We start from the raw sequence: 17,248 nt of genomic DNA on the forward strand, positions 1-17,248 counted from the left end.
GCACTGGTCTTTCCAGCCCTCCACAGCCCCTCTGACCTCAAAGCAAAAACAAAAACCCACACCTTTAAAAAAAATAAGACTTTCTCTCTTTTTATATTTTTTTCTTTAAGTAATACACACAACACCAGCTATTAAACCTTTGACAATGATAATTAGACAAAAATGTAGGTAAGAAATAAGAACCATCTTAAAAACAAGAAATATCAAAAGTTCTTCTGGCATCAAAGGCAAGTTTGGGTGACTGTGTGTAAACGTGTGCTCTGCATATATAACCAATGAATGAACCAAGAGTTCATTCATTTTTACCTTAGGGATTCACAAGCTATGAAATGGAGTATTATTTTCAAATACACCAATCTATTTCTAATTTAATAAACTAACAAAGCTACTTCATGATTCTTATCAGATACATCCCGTTTTGCATAATGTTGAGATAGATACTCAAATAAATTGAGTTGTAGTATTTTGGTTCAAACAGAAAAACTATAAGGTTTATGGAAAATCACTCATATGAGATCAGAAAGTTCAGGGCTGTAAAAGTGAGACAGGGTTGTTTTGTTGTTTTTTTTTTTTGGGGGGGGGGGGTTGCCATAGAAATGTGTATAAGCAAGTAGCCTAGCAATGCCTATATCATTTCCCAAGAACATTGTATGCCCATGAGAAACAAAATGTATAATCTTTCACTTGCAAACAGAGGGAATGATGCAGTATGGGTTGTTTTGTTTGTTTGTTTTTGTCTTTCCTTGAAATAAGGCCTTATAAGTAAACAGTTTACCATGAAAAAAAAAATCAGGTCATCTGCAGTTAATAACTCTTTCTCGTAAAATTAGTGTCACTTATTTCTGTAGCAGACGCCTAATTCAGTCACAGGCTTGATTGATTTGACAATAAAGAATCTGCTCCAATAATGTGGCTGATTTATTTCTGATGATATAGCTTTTACCCTAAAGTGACATCACTGAAGAATTACGTCTTTAAAATATAAAGAAATTCATTGTCGTTTTCATTGAAATAAAAAACAAAAACAGCTAAAGATGCTGGGCATGGACTGTTGTCCAAAACTTTCAGTCAAGTTTAACACCTTGTTTTGGTACAAGGGAAATAAACACAAAGGTCGTAACACAGAATACGAGTTTGAACACAAAGAACAGTTTAGAACAGCATGTATTCTACCAGCTGACAGTGTTCTTTCTCCTGAAAGGTCTTATATTTTATCTATATTATTGCAAATTGCCTGTTTCTAATTTCTTGCAAACTATGTATCTGATAAAGACACAACTTAACATCAAACACAGCTCTTCGTAAAAACGATTTCATTTTAAATAAACAGCAGCCTGGGCAAAATCAATGAGAATCTTTGTTCCCAGCATCTGGCCCTGAGATATCCAAGTCAAGCAAGAAGTGTTTACAGTGTGAGAAACTAGACAGTGGTAGAAAGGGTTTTCCATGTGGGAACCCCATCCACTTCCGAGAGACATTTTCTTAAATTCTTTAAGCTAAAAATGTAAAGTATTTTATACTTGTTTTGATGTCTTTTTCTCCTTTTTTTTTCTTTTCTGCAGACTCCATAGTGGCCTGTCGCTCTGAAGGCAACTTCCCTGACCCCAGCCTGACACCGCCCCGTTAATGTCAGATAAACCATTTAGCCCAAGCACAATTCTTTTCTGTGCAAAAATCTGCTTGAGGTGGAAAATGTAGCAGTTTGTAAACAATAAGGAGCCATGTTTCAGACCAGACAGCTTATCTAACAGAGAGCTCCTTTCATTGGAAACAGTGGGTGGGAGCCTCGTGGACATAGTAGCTTTGCCTGTCACAATGCAAAAGACTGTCTTGGCCTCCATATTTAAGAGTTTAATGGGAAGGAGGGCAGTCTGGATGAAAGAACGAGGCGGACATGGATTTTCAGCTTACACAACAACTAAGTGAAAAGAATCAGCTCTCTTAGCTCGAGACTGTCAGTCTACTCCCCGCTGCCCGCCCCCGCCCACAACCAGTCCCAGTCCTGGGGCTTGAACTCAGGGTCTGGGCATTGTCACTGAGCTTTTTTGCTCAAGGCTAGTGCTCTACCACTTCAAACACAGCTCCACCTCTAGCTTTTTGGTGATTTATTGGAGATCTGAGTCTCATGGATTTTCCTACCCAAGCTGGCTAGGAACAGAGATCCTCCGATTTCAGCCTCCTGGGTAGCTAGGATTACAGGAGTAGACCACCAGAGTCCTGAAAGTATATTTACAGTTTAAAAGTATACTTACAGTTTAAGTACTATTTGGATTGACAAACTCATTTGGTTTGTAAAACAGCGAGTTTCCTATGAGGGATCATGAACAAGAACAATTGTCTAATATATTTACTCCTATTGCTTAGTGGATTTGGTAGTATTAATTTATTTTTTAAGCCCTTCAAACTTTTTTTCACATATGCAGTAGGCAAATGTCTCTAAACCTGAGTGATTATCCCCTTTTACTTAATTCATCAGGAGATAATTTTAGAGTTTGACATACGTTGTTAATGCTACTTCTCAATACTGATTTCCCAAATGAAGAAAAAAATAGAACATGATATTAAGAAAAAGTTATGAACAAAACCAACTTTGTACTACACAGAGTCACAAACATACAATGATACCCATTTAAAACAACTCTGGGCTAAATACCTGATTGGCTGATGATAACTGGAGAAATGACTGAGATTAAAGAACTACCTGTTTCTGAAGTAACCGACATGGATCCAAAGCTTGCAACTCAGGACACTCCAGAAGCATTTGCAATTATAAGTTCAGAATGGTAATAATTATTGCTGAGTGTTGTCCTTGGAGAATGGTCCAACAGCTTGTGCCATGAAACTGAACTTCATTTATTGACAGATTTGCAATAGAATTTCACCAGGCTGACTAACTAATATGTGTAAGAAATGGTATTTACTAGAACAAAGATCACAAAACTGAAGTGGCCAGCTCTTGGGACCTGTTAAGCCATTAACAATTATCTTTTTATCAGGTTAGTGCTGTTAAACAAATGCCCCTACAGTCAAATACAGAAAAATACACTAAGGATACCAATATGGAATACAAGACAGAAACACATAGAAACTACAGATAGTCACGTAGTTTGCTTCCAGTGACTCAACATGGGGTCTATCTAGACAATCAGCACTAAGTTCACACTCTGATAAATATGCAACCAGATTTTAGCACTCAGCTTAAATGAACTACTCTGAGTTAACCGCACACACTATTCCATTGACAATATTTGTGTCTAATACACCAAAAGTCAAAATTCACACCTAACACTGTATACTACCTTGCAAATCAAGGAGAAGAAAAGAATGGTTTTCTTATAAATATTCACTACTTTGACTTCCACAACCTTTTACTAAGAAAACTACTGTTAAAAACCGGAAACTGGGGTGAGTATTTTATGTTTCTCGAAGACAAAATAGCCACACAGAGTCAGTACCACTGAAATTATTTAATTCCCTGTGGTTGTAAAACTTAAGTCTGTGATGTGCTATTAACAAGCATCAACTGGCAATCTTTTTCTGTAATTCAAGCTTACTACAGCAAACTGAGCATCTGTCTTGGACAAGGGTTTCCCTTCCATGGTTAAAAAAAATAAGCATTCAGAAAGGACATGTTAATATAAAACTTGTCTTACTTTGTATTCTGGAATTGACAAAAGGTGGAGAGAGATTGTCGTGTGAACCAAGGTCCCTGCTGGTCATGTGGTCGTAGGGAGTCCCATCTCCATAGTTCTGCAAATTAAAATAAGGTGGTAAGAGTTCAAACTTTAGCTTAATTAAATCAGCACCTAAACTTATGCCCTTCCAAGACTGAAAACCCTGAGGTCCACAGTGCCCTCTGTGGAACTTCCATAAAGAACCAGCACCTTCAAGGACAGTGAGGAAGAGAAATCTCTAGAAGCCAGGAGTGAAGAATATATGGCCCCCAAACTCACTTGATCCATGATGGGACGACATGTATTGCTTCTCACTGGCTGCTCACGACCCATCTAACTGTACTGACAATTTCACATTGCGTGTAATGATGTTATAAACATCTAAATGGCTTTCTGCAGAAAAAAAATTTATCCACCCTGTTAAGCGTATATAGGGGGGCTAGGAATGTGGCTTAGTGATAGAGTGCTTGCCTAGCATGCACAAAGCTATGGCTTTGATTCCTCAGCACCACATAAACAGAAAAAGTGGAAGTGTTGCTGTGGCTCAACTGGTAGAGTGCTAGCCGTGAGCAAAAAGAAGGTCAGGGACAGTACTCAGGCCTTGAGTTCAAACCCTAGGACTGGCCAAAAAAAAAAAAGTAAGTTTCACATTTTTCATATAATGATTGTGAAATCTTGGGAACAATAATAATGGCACCAAAAGCATGGAGTTATTAGGATAATTAAATTAAATAATGCTTATAAAACACCAGGCGCATATGAAGTATACTGTACATATCAGAAGTTATACATGGGCCAGGCAAAATAATAGCACACATCTGTAATCCCAGCTACAGAAAGCCCCAGTAAGAAGTCAAAGGCCAGCCAGGGAAAAGAACAAGAACCAGTCTGAAAAACAAACTAAAGCAAAAACAACTGATGGTATAGCTCAACTCAGGTGAGCACTTGAGTTCAGTCCCCCCCCCCCATACCATCAAAAAAATCAAAAACGAAAACCAACAAAGTTATTCTTCTGATAAGCATATTAAAGCAAAAGAAATCTCTAAGTGCCGGGCGCCGGTAGCTCATGCCTGTAATCCTAGCTACTCAGGACACAGAGATCTGAGGATTGCAGTTCAAAGCCAGCCTGGGCAGAAAAGTTCTTGAGACTTTTATCTCCACTAAACCACCAAAAAACCAGAAGTGGCGCTGTGGCTCATGTGGTACAGCACTAGCCTTGAGCTGAAGAGCTGAGGGCTAGCACCCAGACCCAGAGTTTAAGCCCCACAACAAGGGATGGACGGACGGACGGAAGGAAGGGAGGAAGGAAGGAAGGAAGGAAGGAAGGAAGGAAGGAAGGAAGGAAGGAAGGAAGGAAGGAAGGAAGGAAGGAAGGAAGGAAGGAAGGAAGGAAGGAAGGAAGGAAGGAAGGAAGGAAGGAAGGAATCCTTAAGTGGCCTGGCATCATTTGCTTTGTGAAGACAAAGATATAACTATTTACATACAATATTAGGTTATGTGATGTTGAAGTCTTGACACTCTATTACAGTTACTATTGCAATTGTAAGAGAACTGGCTCATTGCATTAGTAATTAACACAATTAATTAAAACTATGAAGAACATTAGATGTAGCTATGAATGCACGTCAAAGCTTCAGCATACATTAGTATTTCTAAAGCAGGACAAATATGCTACCTTTCCTCCTCTTTAAAAAATGGCTTTAAAGTGGACAGATTTTAGAGAAACATTTTGCTATTATTCTAATTATCTCTTGGTTTTCATGGAAACTTAAAATTCAAACAATGTTATTGTTTTTCTCACTAGTCACTTAATTTCCATGGAGAAATTTGATAACCTATAATAAAGGGTTAAAATTGTTGGTATGACATGATTCAAATCTCGCTTTGCTGAAGTGCGTAAGGAGACCAGAAAGGAGAAGGTGAGGGGGGAAGGATTGCTCAGCTGGCTGAACCGCCCATAAAGTCTATGCCAGATCCATTCAGAGGTATCAGTTGCCATGTTAGCCAAAGGGCAGGATCGGCCCACACCACCGAAGATGGGTACTGTGTGAAGAATGTAAAGACGCCATCACCTTGCTGCAGAAGGACTGGCACCCTCAGCACAAACAACCCTGTTTTCACTCCCCTCATTCACAAAAATGAACCTAGCTGATGCTATAATCTAGTTCTGCTGGATGCTGCCATGTAAAAAGATGCCCCATTTTAAATCCATATGGTGGGTTTTCCCTCACTCACTCCACACTGGGTACTGCACAATACAAATTACTATTGGGTGTGCATCCTTATCCCAGTGCTTTAGCAACTTACTATATATTACCTAATTTAAGCCTCAGTACAGTGCTACAAGTAGGAAACAAAACCATCACTTAACGATAGGACGGGGAGTTGGCAGGGGTCTAGGGACTAGTCCACCAGTGCCCATCTCGTGTCAACTCCCTGGGTTTGGAAAATAAAAACGATAATTCCCTGATTCGAAACTATTCACCAGCATATTTATTAGGAAGAAGGGTTGTCTGCTAATGAAAGCTAAAGTTTGTTCCCATCTTTATAATTTTTTTTTATTTTATGTGAAAAATCTTTAATGTTCTTCATTAGTGTACAACAGAGTTGCACTGTGTTAATTTCATACATACATATATGCTGGTCAAATTCCACTCCTCTACTATTCTTTTGGATCTCCTCCATTCTCCCCTCTCCTTTTAACAATGTTTTTAAAGTTTCATTGTTCTATTTCATACAGGAAGTAATTCATCAGTGAAGTACTTCAATCATATTCGCCCACTTCACTTTCTCCCTTCACCTCCGCCCTCCTGATGCTTCCATTCACAAACTGTTCCCACGTGCAAACTAAAGTTAAAACTAAATCAAGAAGACTCTAAATGGCTCTACTTGCAAAAGCCCAATTGTAAGTATAATAATTATTTGAAATTTACCTATTTTTCATTTCTTCTTTCGATTTGTATTTGATTCAATGGAGATGGTGGTAGGCTCAATTACGTACAGTACGTGAGAAAAAGAAACAAAGTAAGTCTGAATGAACTAGACAATAGAGCGCAGCTCCGTCACCTCCACTCGCTGTCAAGGGGAATGGATTTATTTCTGCAAGTGCAGACTGTAACGTGAGGAGGAGGAAAGATTTCCTCAGCCCATCCATATAATGCATTAGAATGTCAAGCTCGACAGCTGGTATAAGGCTCAACAAAGTTCCCAGTAAGCTTAGAGATCCTGCTAGACTCTGTGAGGCTCACAATGCCAAAGACAGGTGGAAACAGATAACTGTGGCCTGCTAAAATGTCCTCATTTTGACAGCTTGATGACCTCCCCTGCCTCTACTGCCAAAATTGAGACCTCCTCCAACTCTAATCCAATACAACCCATTGCAGTAAAGCTTCGTCCTCCCCACCAGAGAGCCAGATGGAGGAGGCGAGATGTTTGCCTTACCACATGTACCAAGTTTACTTTCAATATGGGGCATGCTATGTGCATCATCTGTGGTTTTAGAAGGCCTAGGAAATCAGTGAAACAGATGTTTCACTTCTGTTATTTCACTGTACAAACTGGGAAAATGAGAAACAAAGAGGTGAAAATGACATACCCAAGATCACAAGCACACAAAATCCCACAAAGTCCAGTCTCAAGCCCATGAACTCATTCTAAAATCTCTCCCATTTGTTCAAGGGAACAAATAAAGGCGGTGAGTGGTGAAAAAGAATAGCAAAACTTGAAACCAAATACAAATAAATCCAACTAGTTACCAACAACCCTACTGGTGGAAAAACAGCATCAATACAAAGTGAAATCAACCTAAATTATGACTGATAGGCTAGAATCCCAAATAGGATTTTCAGGATGAATCCACAGTCTAATCACACCAAGAGATGACAAAAAAATGATGGTATTCCTTTTTTTTAAGTTGTTCTATATACAAAGAATAACTTTCTGTCAGTAAGGGGGGCAAAAGTAAAAGCCAAATTTTAATAAAGGACTTTTCATCAAGTTAGCACAAATGGAACAGGTGTAAATTCAGTAAATATCTCCAACAAGAGAAGAAAAGAGAACTCCAGAGAATTTTCCTTCAATTTAGTATGCATATGTGTATGTGTATGTTCAAGTTGTGTGTGCACACACACGTGTGCATGTATGTGTATGTGCATGTCTATGCAGGTGTAGGTGAGAAACCTGCTCTTACTTTGTCAATTTACATATGTAGAATGTCTGGTTTCAGGGGACCAGATTAGATATACTTACCCTGGATGGGCTTGGGTGTCCTCCGTTCCCCCAGGACCCTGAGCTACTTCTGTCTTCTACATCTAGGGAAAAGAGAAAAATTCTTTAGGCTCTCTTGCAATCATTCTTTCTTTTTGTATTTGCAGTTTTAAATTAATGTTTCAAATTAATCTCCTGTTGCCTTTAATTAAGAACCAGGCACGAGGCTACCATGATGATAGTGGCTTCTGACCCATCTACTTAAATTAACTCATTTAAATTCACAGCAGAAATGAACTGGACCCTCAGGAACCAGAGGTATGCACATAAAAATTACTTCCATCCTTCACACGGCCTGATAGACTCTAGTTTCGTTGACATAAAACCGCACTTAAAGTTTTATTAAAATCTTCTGGACAAAACAAACTTCAAAATGCACTAACAATCATAATTCAAAAGACAAGTTGAACTGAGGTGACTATGCAACCTAATTCATTCAACCTCTTTGTCATCAGGCTCTTGGGAAGTTCTCTCCCTAGACAAGATAGACCACACTGGACCAGACCTAGGCAATAGAAAATATAAAACAAAACAAAACACAAAAATACTGAGTAATCTACTTCTACTACCACACTTCAGGAGTACTGGAATTATTGTTTGCTTGCTTGGTTTTTTTTTTTTGTTGTTATTGTTTATTTATTTAAGGTTTCTAGATTGAAACTTTCTTTTAAATTTTGTTTTATACTACACATAGCACTGGACCTAAATCCAAAGTCTTGACTTTGGGATATAAATAAGACTTGAGATAGCAATGAGATGCTATTAAATTACAAAGCAGTATTTTGTTTGGATCAGCAGCACAAGAGAAACTTGAAATTCACTAAACTCTTCTCCAGACAGTTCTAATGCTGACCATGTGAAGAAATGTCCCAACACAACTGCACACAGAAACAGCCAGGAGAGGGACAGAACAGGGAAGTTAGTACACTTCCTGCCTAAAACATCACAGTGTTTTCGAGATCAGTCCCCCTAGATTTAGGAATGGCTGTGAGGTTTCAAATGAAATGTTCATTGTAAGCAGGAAAAAGTTTCCCTGTTTCATTATTTCAATCACGGTTGATAACAGACGGCCATCACAAGGATTCCGACAGAGTTGGAGGAGGGTGTGAAACTCCCATCCAGGAGACAGAATCCCATTTATTGTTTCCGAACATTTCGGTGATATTGTTTATTCTCTTAATGGTCTACTGTCATTCCTTCTATTACTGTGATTTTATTATCAGCAGAAGTAATTATAGTATAATTAATTGATTTATTTCGGGGTGCAGTGGAGTACATGATGTTATAGAATATATTAAGAAATGAAATGGCAACAGTGATTAACTGCCATTAACTTTGTGTGTATGCTGGTTTCCTCACCCTCTTTTCTCCTCCCCTCTTCCATCATTTCCCTTCTCTCCCCTGACTCCTTTCCCCTCCTCTGCTCTTTCCTTCCTCTTTCCTCTTACATCCTATCCTCACTCCCTTTCTTCTCCTTCCTGCCCCCACCTCTATCTCCCCCTTCCTCTCGCTTAACTCTCAGTTCCTTGTGGTTGGTGCTTTAGTAGAGAACATTACTGTAGACAGCTGTCCCCTGTGGACACTTAGGATCAGCGCACTGTGAGCTTTAAGGCACATAAAGAAAAAGCTCTGGGGACTATGTCAACCCTGGGGAAAAAAGTGTTAAACTTTCCCCAGATCTGCTGTTTAACAACCCAACATGCTAGCCTGTCCTGTATATGCTCAACTGAAAAATATACAGAATTCTCATTCTCCTGAGTTTTGTAAAACAAGTGCATGGTCAAATCCTTCTATCACTGAATGTTTTCCAACTTTTGGAACAAGGTATCTTCCTTTTCATCTATTACAGCCAGCTTGAATTAATTTGAGATTAAGTTAAGCCAAAACATTATTAATAAAGCACAAGATTTAACTCTAAAGACTTCATATTGTTTGTATTCATTTTACCTCTCCAAATTCAAAAGATCTTTAAACACATAAGGTAGATAAAGACCTAGAGATACAGGAACTTATTTTACCAGACCAGTGGAAGTCTACTTGGGGGAATCTTGCCCCCCAAGTGTCCCCAGTTGGGAGGGGGGACTGGTAGCTAGGGAAAATGGATCAGACATGCTGTAACATACCCTACACAAAGGCAAAGAAAAACCGCCATAACCAAAAATGGTCCTGCCCAACTCTGCTGTCAACGTTACTAACAATGCCCCCACAAAAAGACAATCTATTAGTTACATAAAACAAAAAAGAATGCTATTAAAGGAAACTATGTACTAGAATTCAATTTATAATTTAGTAAGAACTCTTTGTAAATACAGTGCCTTGTACATTTGAACTCAGACTTAGCTGCAATGTTTCAAGAGACCTTTCTATACATCTTCTGTCCACTGAATAAAGGAAAAATGATGGTCAACCAGGCAGCCTGCTAATTAGCAGGGAGATAAAACACATCAAAACTTGAGTATTCCCAACTGGGCAATTTCAAAAGCGAGCAATCCACTAATTAAAAATGCTGGAAGTCGAGCCTTTTTCAAAACAGGTTAAATACTGGCTGGGTTCCTTCACAAATAGATTCCCAACCAATCAGATCTGACTGCTCTTTTCCCATTTCCAACGTCCTCATTTCCTGACCTCATGTGGTTGTGCCTTCCTTTCTGCTTCCTCCCATTTACTGCTCTCTTTTGAAAAGACTCTTTCCCCTCCCCCCTTGGCTTCCTGCTAGATCTAGAGAATAAGGAAAAATCACCACCTCTACTAGACCCAATAAATAGAACTGCTGCATAAATTCTCAGCATATTTCTTCTTGGATTAAAAAAAAAACAACTATGTGCCTGCTGTTCATTTGTCAATAGCAAGAAGAGACAAAGCCATAGGCTGGATAATGGTAATCCATAATGAAAGGTAAACATGTTAATTTTCAGTCAATTGTTTCCATCTTCCCTCCCTTAAGCTTTGTCAGACTAGCCTGCATATCATATCAAAGTGCACATGCTTATATCTAATCATAAAGTGTGCTCATTTCAAAATCAACTTCTTAAAAATAAATGTATTATCTTTAAGTTGTTGTAGGAAGGAGGTACCATATAACAAAGTAGTTTATGAATACAGTCAATGTCGCCCACTTCAATATTCCCACCCTTCAATCCACCTTTCTTCCCTTACTTATCATTAATTCTGTGGTATATACAATAAATTCTTGACTGCCCCATCTCAGATCTACTAAGTTTGAAACTTCAGGGTTGAGGGCAAGAAAACTGTGTTTTTCACAAGATCTCCAGGTAGTTCTCATTCACACAGGAGTTTCAAAGCCACAAGACTACACAGGTAGACACACAGAACAAGTCATGCCGATATCCAATGGCACATCTCATGACTTGTATGAAAATCCTACTTTGGACTGCCCATTTTAACAGCATTCAGTATACACATCAATCTTCTCTTACTTGACCTGCCCTTGGCCATCCTTTACTCCCTTCTCAACACTGAGTACTACTCTTAAATACTACCATACTTTTGTTACTACCATTCTCTCTGCATTAATTATTCTCCTCCTGAAAAACAATGGTGGCTCACATTTAGTGAGCCTAGATACATACCAGATACCTTGTTAAGAAGCTTAGATGCCATAATAGAACCACAGTTTTACATACGTAAAGAAAAAGGAACAAAGGAGGAGCAACAATGCTTGATAAGCAATGTACTCATTACCTCGCCCATGTAATAGTAACCTCTCTGTATGGTATTTTCACAATAATAAAAAAAAGAAAAGAAAACAAATCTAATAAAGAAGATTTGTATATATAGTCAAAAAAAAAAAAAGAAAGAAAGAAAGAAAAGAAAACTGAGATGGAGTGAGAACTTGCCCAATGTGTCAATTAACGGCAGACATGAAACAAAACTCAGATGCTGGTGGATCCTGGATCCAGAGAGTGCTGTCCACCCCCATCCCCTACATACAACTCTCTGACAAAAATGTCCTATCTCTCTACAGTGAACTAAAATGGCCACCACTCTTGTCGATTCTGGAGGTATTCATTTTAGACTTTGGATCCAGTCATTCCTAAAAGAGATTAAAGAATCATACAAATGAAATGCATAAACTAAAAATTGAAGGGAAAGGGTTACAAAAATGCATGACTAAAACAACTCAGTCAGAGGTAAGGTGAATTTATCAAATTGCACACTATGGTGAACTGGATATTTGCTAAAGGGCATTCACACTTTGAAGCTATTATGTAAGCTTACCAAAGAGTAAAAGAAGATTGACAATGACTATCAGATAAACACACACAAATTATTCAGGAGAAACATAACTAATCCTGGTATTAAACTAAATGGAAAAAAAATGTCTATGGAGTCCAACACCAGACCAAATATGATGAAACTTTTCACAATATCAATCAAAGACACACTGATAAAGTCTGTGGGGCTGGGTCAATATTATAGTTCATTGTATACAGAGGATTCCCTCTACAAATAATATATGGGCACCTATGCATGCAGCTATGTAACCACATATTTATTCCATGCCATGTGATACACACACTTCAGAAGAAAGAAACATGCTTGATTCGTAAGTACTTCTCACTACCCTGAATGGTACAGAACCAGGGAGAGAAGCTCATTGGTTCCTTATTGAATTAAAACAGCACAACGTAGGAAGTATTTACATCTGAATGATGAGTCTGAAAAATAAACAGGCAGTATAATACAGCAACAAATGAAAATCTGCCTGGGAAAAGGCTGTCTGGATATCCAATTCTCCCTCTCCAACTCTGGTGTTGACAATACCCAAGGCAAAAGGAAAGAGGCAACTAGTGGACCCAAATTATGGACTCAATTGTTCAGAAGAGTTTTTTTCTTAATTTCTTATTTTATCCCAACTAGGCCAGGCTTAACTTTCAAAGGATTGACAGGTGCTCTGAAAGGCAACATGACAGTCCACAATTCTTGTTTTAGTTGATTAGTTCTGCATGACGGCTCTCTTCTCCTGAAATGCCTAGCATCTCAGTGCCAAAATATAAAAGTTAATTTGGGCAAAACTAGGACCAAAGACTCTATTTAGAGCAAGGATATAAAGATATAATTCTTAATTTCTATGGATTTTTTCATCCACATTCATTACTCAAATCTCCAGAATAAAGTAGAAAGGCTCAGACAGGGTGGCCAACACTGAGAAAACCCGGATTGGGAGATGAGGTAGAGCGCTAGAACTGGACAGGATTTTGTCTTCCCCAGTTCCTTGGCCTCTCTGAACTTCTTTTTGTGAACTATGAAATAAGCGAGTTTGATTTCCATTCTTGGAAATAGGACAGGCTAGTATATTTGGACAACTCTCCCACAGAAAACTAAAAATGATGGATAACATTTTTTTTTTTTACTTCTTTAAAATACTAATGAGCTGACAAGATAGGAAAGGAATCATCAAGCCAAAATCAAAGTGAAGGCTGGAATCCAGGGAGGAGGAAAGGAGATTTTTGCCCAGAGGACATCTGCCAACCTAGAAACATCATGGGGCCCCTGGGGTCAAAGGGAACAGAAGTTAAGGCTGGAGAGCCACCCAAGAGGGTACTGAAGAGAAGATAAAGGGAGAGTGGTATTGGCATCCTTAAAAGAGTTGTTACAGTAAATGGCCTAGAATAACTGGTCGCATCCCAAAGTAAACAAACCATGCCTTAACTACCTAAATCTGTCAATAGTCTCACCTATTGAGCTATTTAAACCCCTGACATATCTAAAAAGAATGATTTATTTTAGGAAAACTTACTTTTTTAGGATTCCTAGTTCTGCTAAACAGATTAGTGATGATCTTAGAAACACAAAAAGTTTATACACAAGTGGAATTTCTCTATGAAATCACAGAATTTCAGTAAGCAGTAGATTTGTTCAGTGACTTAGCTCAGCATTAGAATATTCCTTCTTTTTAAACCATTGTGCTGTGGAGGCAAGGTGGTGGGAATCTATACTGGCCAACCAATATCAGATTAAGACTGAATATGAATATTATATAGACTGTGCTGGTGAGAGGCAGAGATGTGATTCAGTCCTTCCCATACTTTGAGCCTAAAATACGCCTGATAACCAACATCCTGAAGTCACAGAAACAACCCAGTGGCATTCTGTATCACCCTACCCGTCTACAAATTCCTGCTACTGTGAAGATAGGCTGATTTCCTAAAGAAAAACATCTACATATATAGTAAGCATTCTGGACTGAGGATAGTAAGTTCTTCCAGGAAAAGATAATTATTCTGAGACATGTTGGAGTCTACACCGTCTCGGATCTTCCTCCCTGCCACAACAGACACTATTAAATATCCTCCACACCATTACGGAGCCTCCCAGACTGGGTACATCTGTGGTTCCTACAAATTTCCTAGTCCAGGAAGAACCCTTGGCTGGGCCCTCTACACAAACTGAGATGGCATATGCTCTCCATCAGTGCCAGATGAATTTAGAGTTCAAAATATTTCATCAGCAAAGCATGTGTTAAGGATGTGCACATTTTCATTAGCACCAAGTAGAAGAAGAGCTCTAAGTAGAGTAATCTGAAGTCAAATTTGAGTACTAGTACAGGCATGGGAAGAGAGTTGAGAAGCTCAAGTCTCTATTGATAGATCATGCCTACACAACCATGATCTTGTTCAGTTATGTTTTTACTAGAAACAAGAGATGATGCTTCATGGTGAGTGATCTGAGCACTGACAAGAAACTCCAGCACATCCCAAATCAGACTAAGCAAAAGGCAAAAGTAAGGTGATCATCCTTTCCATACTCATTTGAAGATGTGGCAAACACAAAGGATGGAGACCTGACCTTTACACATTCAGATCACTGATGTTGGTTCTGGCTTACTCAGAGCTAATGGATTTCTACCTCAAATAAATCTGACTCTGAAAATGAGAGAAAGATAAAGTGGGAGAGAAGAAAGAGAGAGAAAGGGATAGGATAAAAGGAGAGACAGAAGTGTGTGTGTGTGTGCACGCACACACCCAAAGGTAAACTGGATATCTCAGGGGACCAGACAGCAGAGAAAAATTGTTTCAAGGGTAATAACGGTAATGTGTTAGCTTTTATTAACATACATTAATGTATCTTTAAACAAAAATAAAAGTATTATTTTCCTGAAGTTCAAACTAAACTGCTTTTCCAAATAAGTATTAATTTTAAATATTTTAAAACAGCATTAATTCTATTGTGCAGTATTAAAAAATAAACAGAGAAAACGTTTTTATGTAGCATGAAATTCAGTTAATACTCAAGTAACAAAAAGAAGTACACAGCTGTTATGCTATAGATATGTCAGCAATGATCCTTATTTGGAAACACAGATCATTTTGAAAACTCAACAGGAACAGGTCAATTCAGAAATTCAAACAAATGTAACATTGAAGTTGTTACTGAATATCAATCCCTATAATTTGGAGTTGTCAATGATAGGCACTATGTTATTTGTAAACATTTTCAAAGGTTTGAGGCTAGAGCTAGAGATGAAGGGAGCTCAGTGGTAGAGCACTTGCCTCCAATGTTCGAGGCCTTTGTTGGATTCCAACACTGCAAGAAAACAAACCAACAACAAGAACAATAAGAACAACAAAACAGCTGGGACAACCTAGTTCCACAACCTTCTTCCTTATTGTAGCAGCCAAGCATTCTAAGAGCAAGAAGTATTACTTTCTAAGAGCAGAAGTATTACTCTGAGTCAAATGGGTCCGCTTTGACTTCCTGAAACTTGACAAGTCAAAAGGTCATTCGTAAGAATCATTCTTAGTAAGATAATATTCTTGAAGACTAAATATTCCAAATCAGTTAACACTATCAACTTGAAGTAAGTCACCACAGATAAAGATGTAACCTTAACTACTCAGGAGGCTGAGATTTACATCATAGTTCAAAGTCAGCCTAGGCAAGAAAGTCCATGAGAATTAATCACAACAAGCTGGAGGCAGAGCTGTGGCTCAAAGTGGTAGAGTGCTAGCCTTGAGCACAAATCTCAGGGACAGAACCCAGACCTTGAGTTCAAGCCCCAGTTTTTTGTTTCGTCCTTTAAAAAAAAAAAAAAAAAAAAAAAGGTAAGAGTGGGGGAAGGCAGATGGTCCATCTAACTTCAACATCACACAGATAAGCTTCAACGAACACAAATTAAAGGCACTGTTAAACTGGACAAGTTTTCATCTCAGTGCTTAGGATATATTAAAGATATGATTACAAATACACACAACTGAGTGTGAGGAATAAGAGGCAAACACTTTAGGAAACAAAACCCTTTTAAACAGAAATGAAGTTAGCATTGTTTTCATTTCTATAGGAACAGGACACCTAACTCTGAAGATTTGTAGACTGAATTAGTGTATTTTTCAAATCACATGTAATTTTGATGTTGTGAAATCATTAAGAAATAGAAATATTGAAAATGCATATTTGGTTAATAATGTACTAAATACATTGCAGTAGGAAAGGTCAAGATGAAGCATACGACTGTTTTTGTCTTTTCCTCATTTCCCCAGTAGACCTCTCTATTGCCAGGGTGACATGAGTGAAGATCTAGGTTGTAGGTTCTCCCCAATGGCATTCTGTTTCAGTTTTTCTTCTATTCTTTCCCTGTTATACTTTTAACCAATGTCTTCCAATCTCCTCTCTCTTTACTCCCTATTTCATAGGATGCCTCACTGACAGTGGAGAAGCCAACAGTATGAGATATTCTGAACTCCAGTTTTCTACACAGTCACCTTGGCTTAGCATAGCTTCTCCCAGAAGACTTCTATTTCATCCTTTTCATCCTTCCACCTGTTGACCACTGGCCACATCCTATGACCTGGCAATGACAGCCAATCAATCACCCATGTTCTCTTTGGGGGTCGTGTCTTAGTTTTAGGCCAATTTTCTCTGTATTTAGGCTCAAATGTGCAAACCACACTATATTACTCTGCAAAACATCAATGAGAAGGCTTAATTAAGTAACAGTGACAGATAAATCCATTTCTTTCCCAGTAATCAAATCAAAGCAGGTTGACATAACACAGGAACTTAATACAGTTATTCCCTTGTAATTGGAAAAAGGCCCTTTACTTCTCATTAAAGCAATCTTCTGGGTATTGGCATAATAAGAAGGCTCAGTGCTTTAATACTGCCCTATAAAAGTCTCAAGACACACAACCCTTAAGCAAACAACCCAGATTATCTAATTCCTTGATCACAGCAGATCAGGCAGTTCCTACTGTTTTAAACTACTAATTCTTTATCTTGGTTACAATTAAAAAGAGGCAAATAGGTATCAAACACAGACAAGGGAGAACTGTAAAAATGTATAAACT

At 38.3% G+C, this 17,248-nt stretch overlaps 1 protein-coding gene across 8 annotated transcripts in view; it reads right to left on the reverse strand.

Annotated features, from left to right (window-relative positions):
* Window positions 1-17,248, reverse strand: part of Tcf4 (transcription factor 4) — a 351,429-nt gene that overhangs the window by 220,140 nt on the left and 114,041 nt on the right. For all 8 annotated transcript variants that reach the window (XM_042675259.1, XM_042675272.1, XM_042675263.1 and 5 more), the window contains exons 4-5: window positions 7,923-7,984; window positions 3,654-3,750 (exon numbers count right to left, since the gene is read on the reverse strand). In XM_042675259.1, coding sequence (XP_042531193.1) covers window positions 3,654-3,750; window positions 7,923-7,984 — 159 coding nt within the window. The remainder of the gene's footprint in view (window positions 1-3,653; window positions 3,751-7,922; window positions 7,985-17,248) is intronic.

Source organism: Dipodomys spectabilis, unplaced genomic scaffold (assembly GCF_019054845.1).
Source record: "Dipodomys spectabilis isolate Male_0828 unplaced genomic scaffold, ASM1905484v1 ptg000024l, whole genome shotgun sequence".
NCBI classification, from domain to species: Eukaryota; Metazoa; Chordata; class Mammalia; order Rodentia; family Heteromyidae; genus Dipodomys; species Dipodomys spectabilis.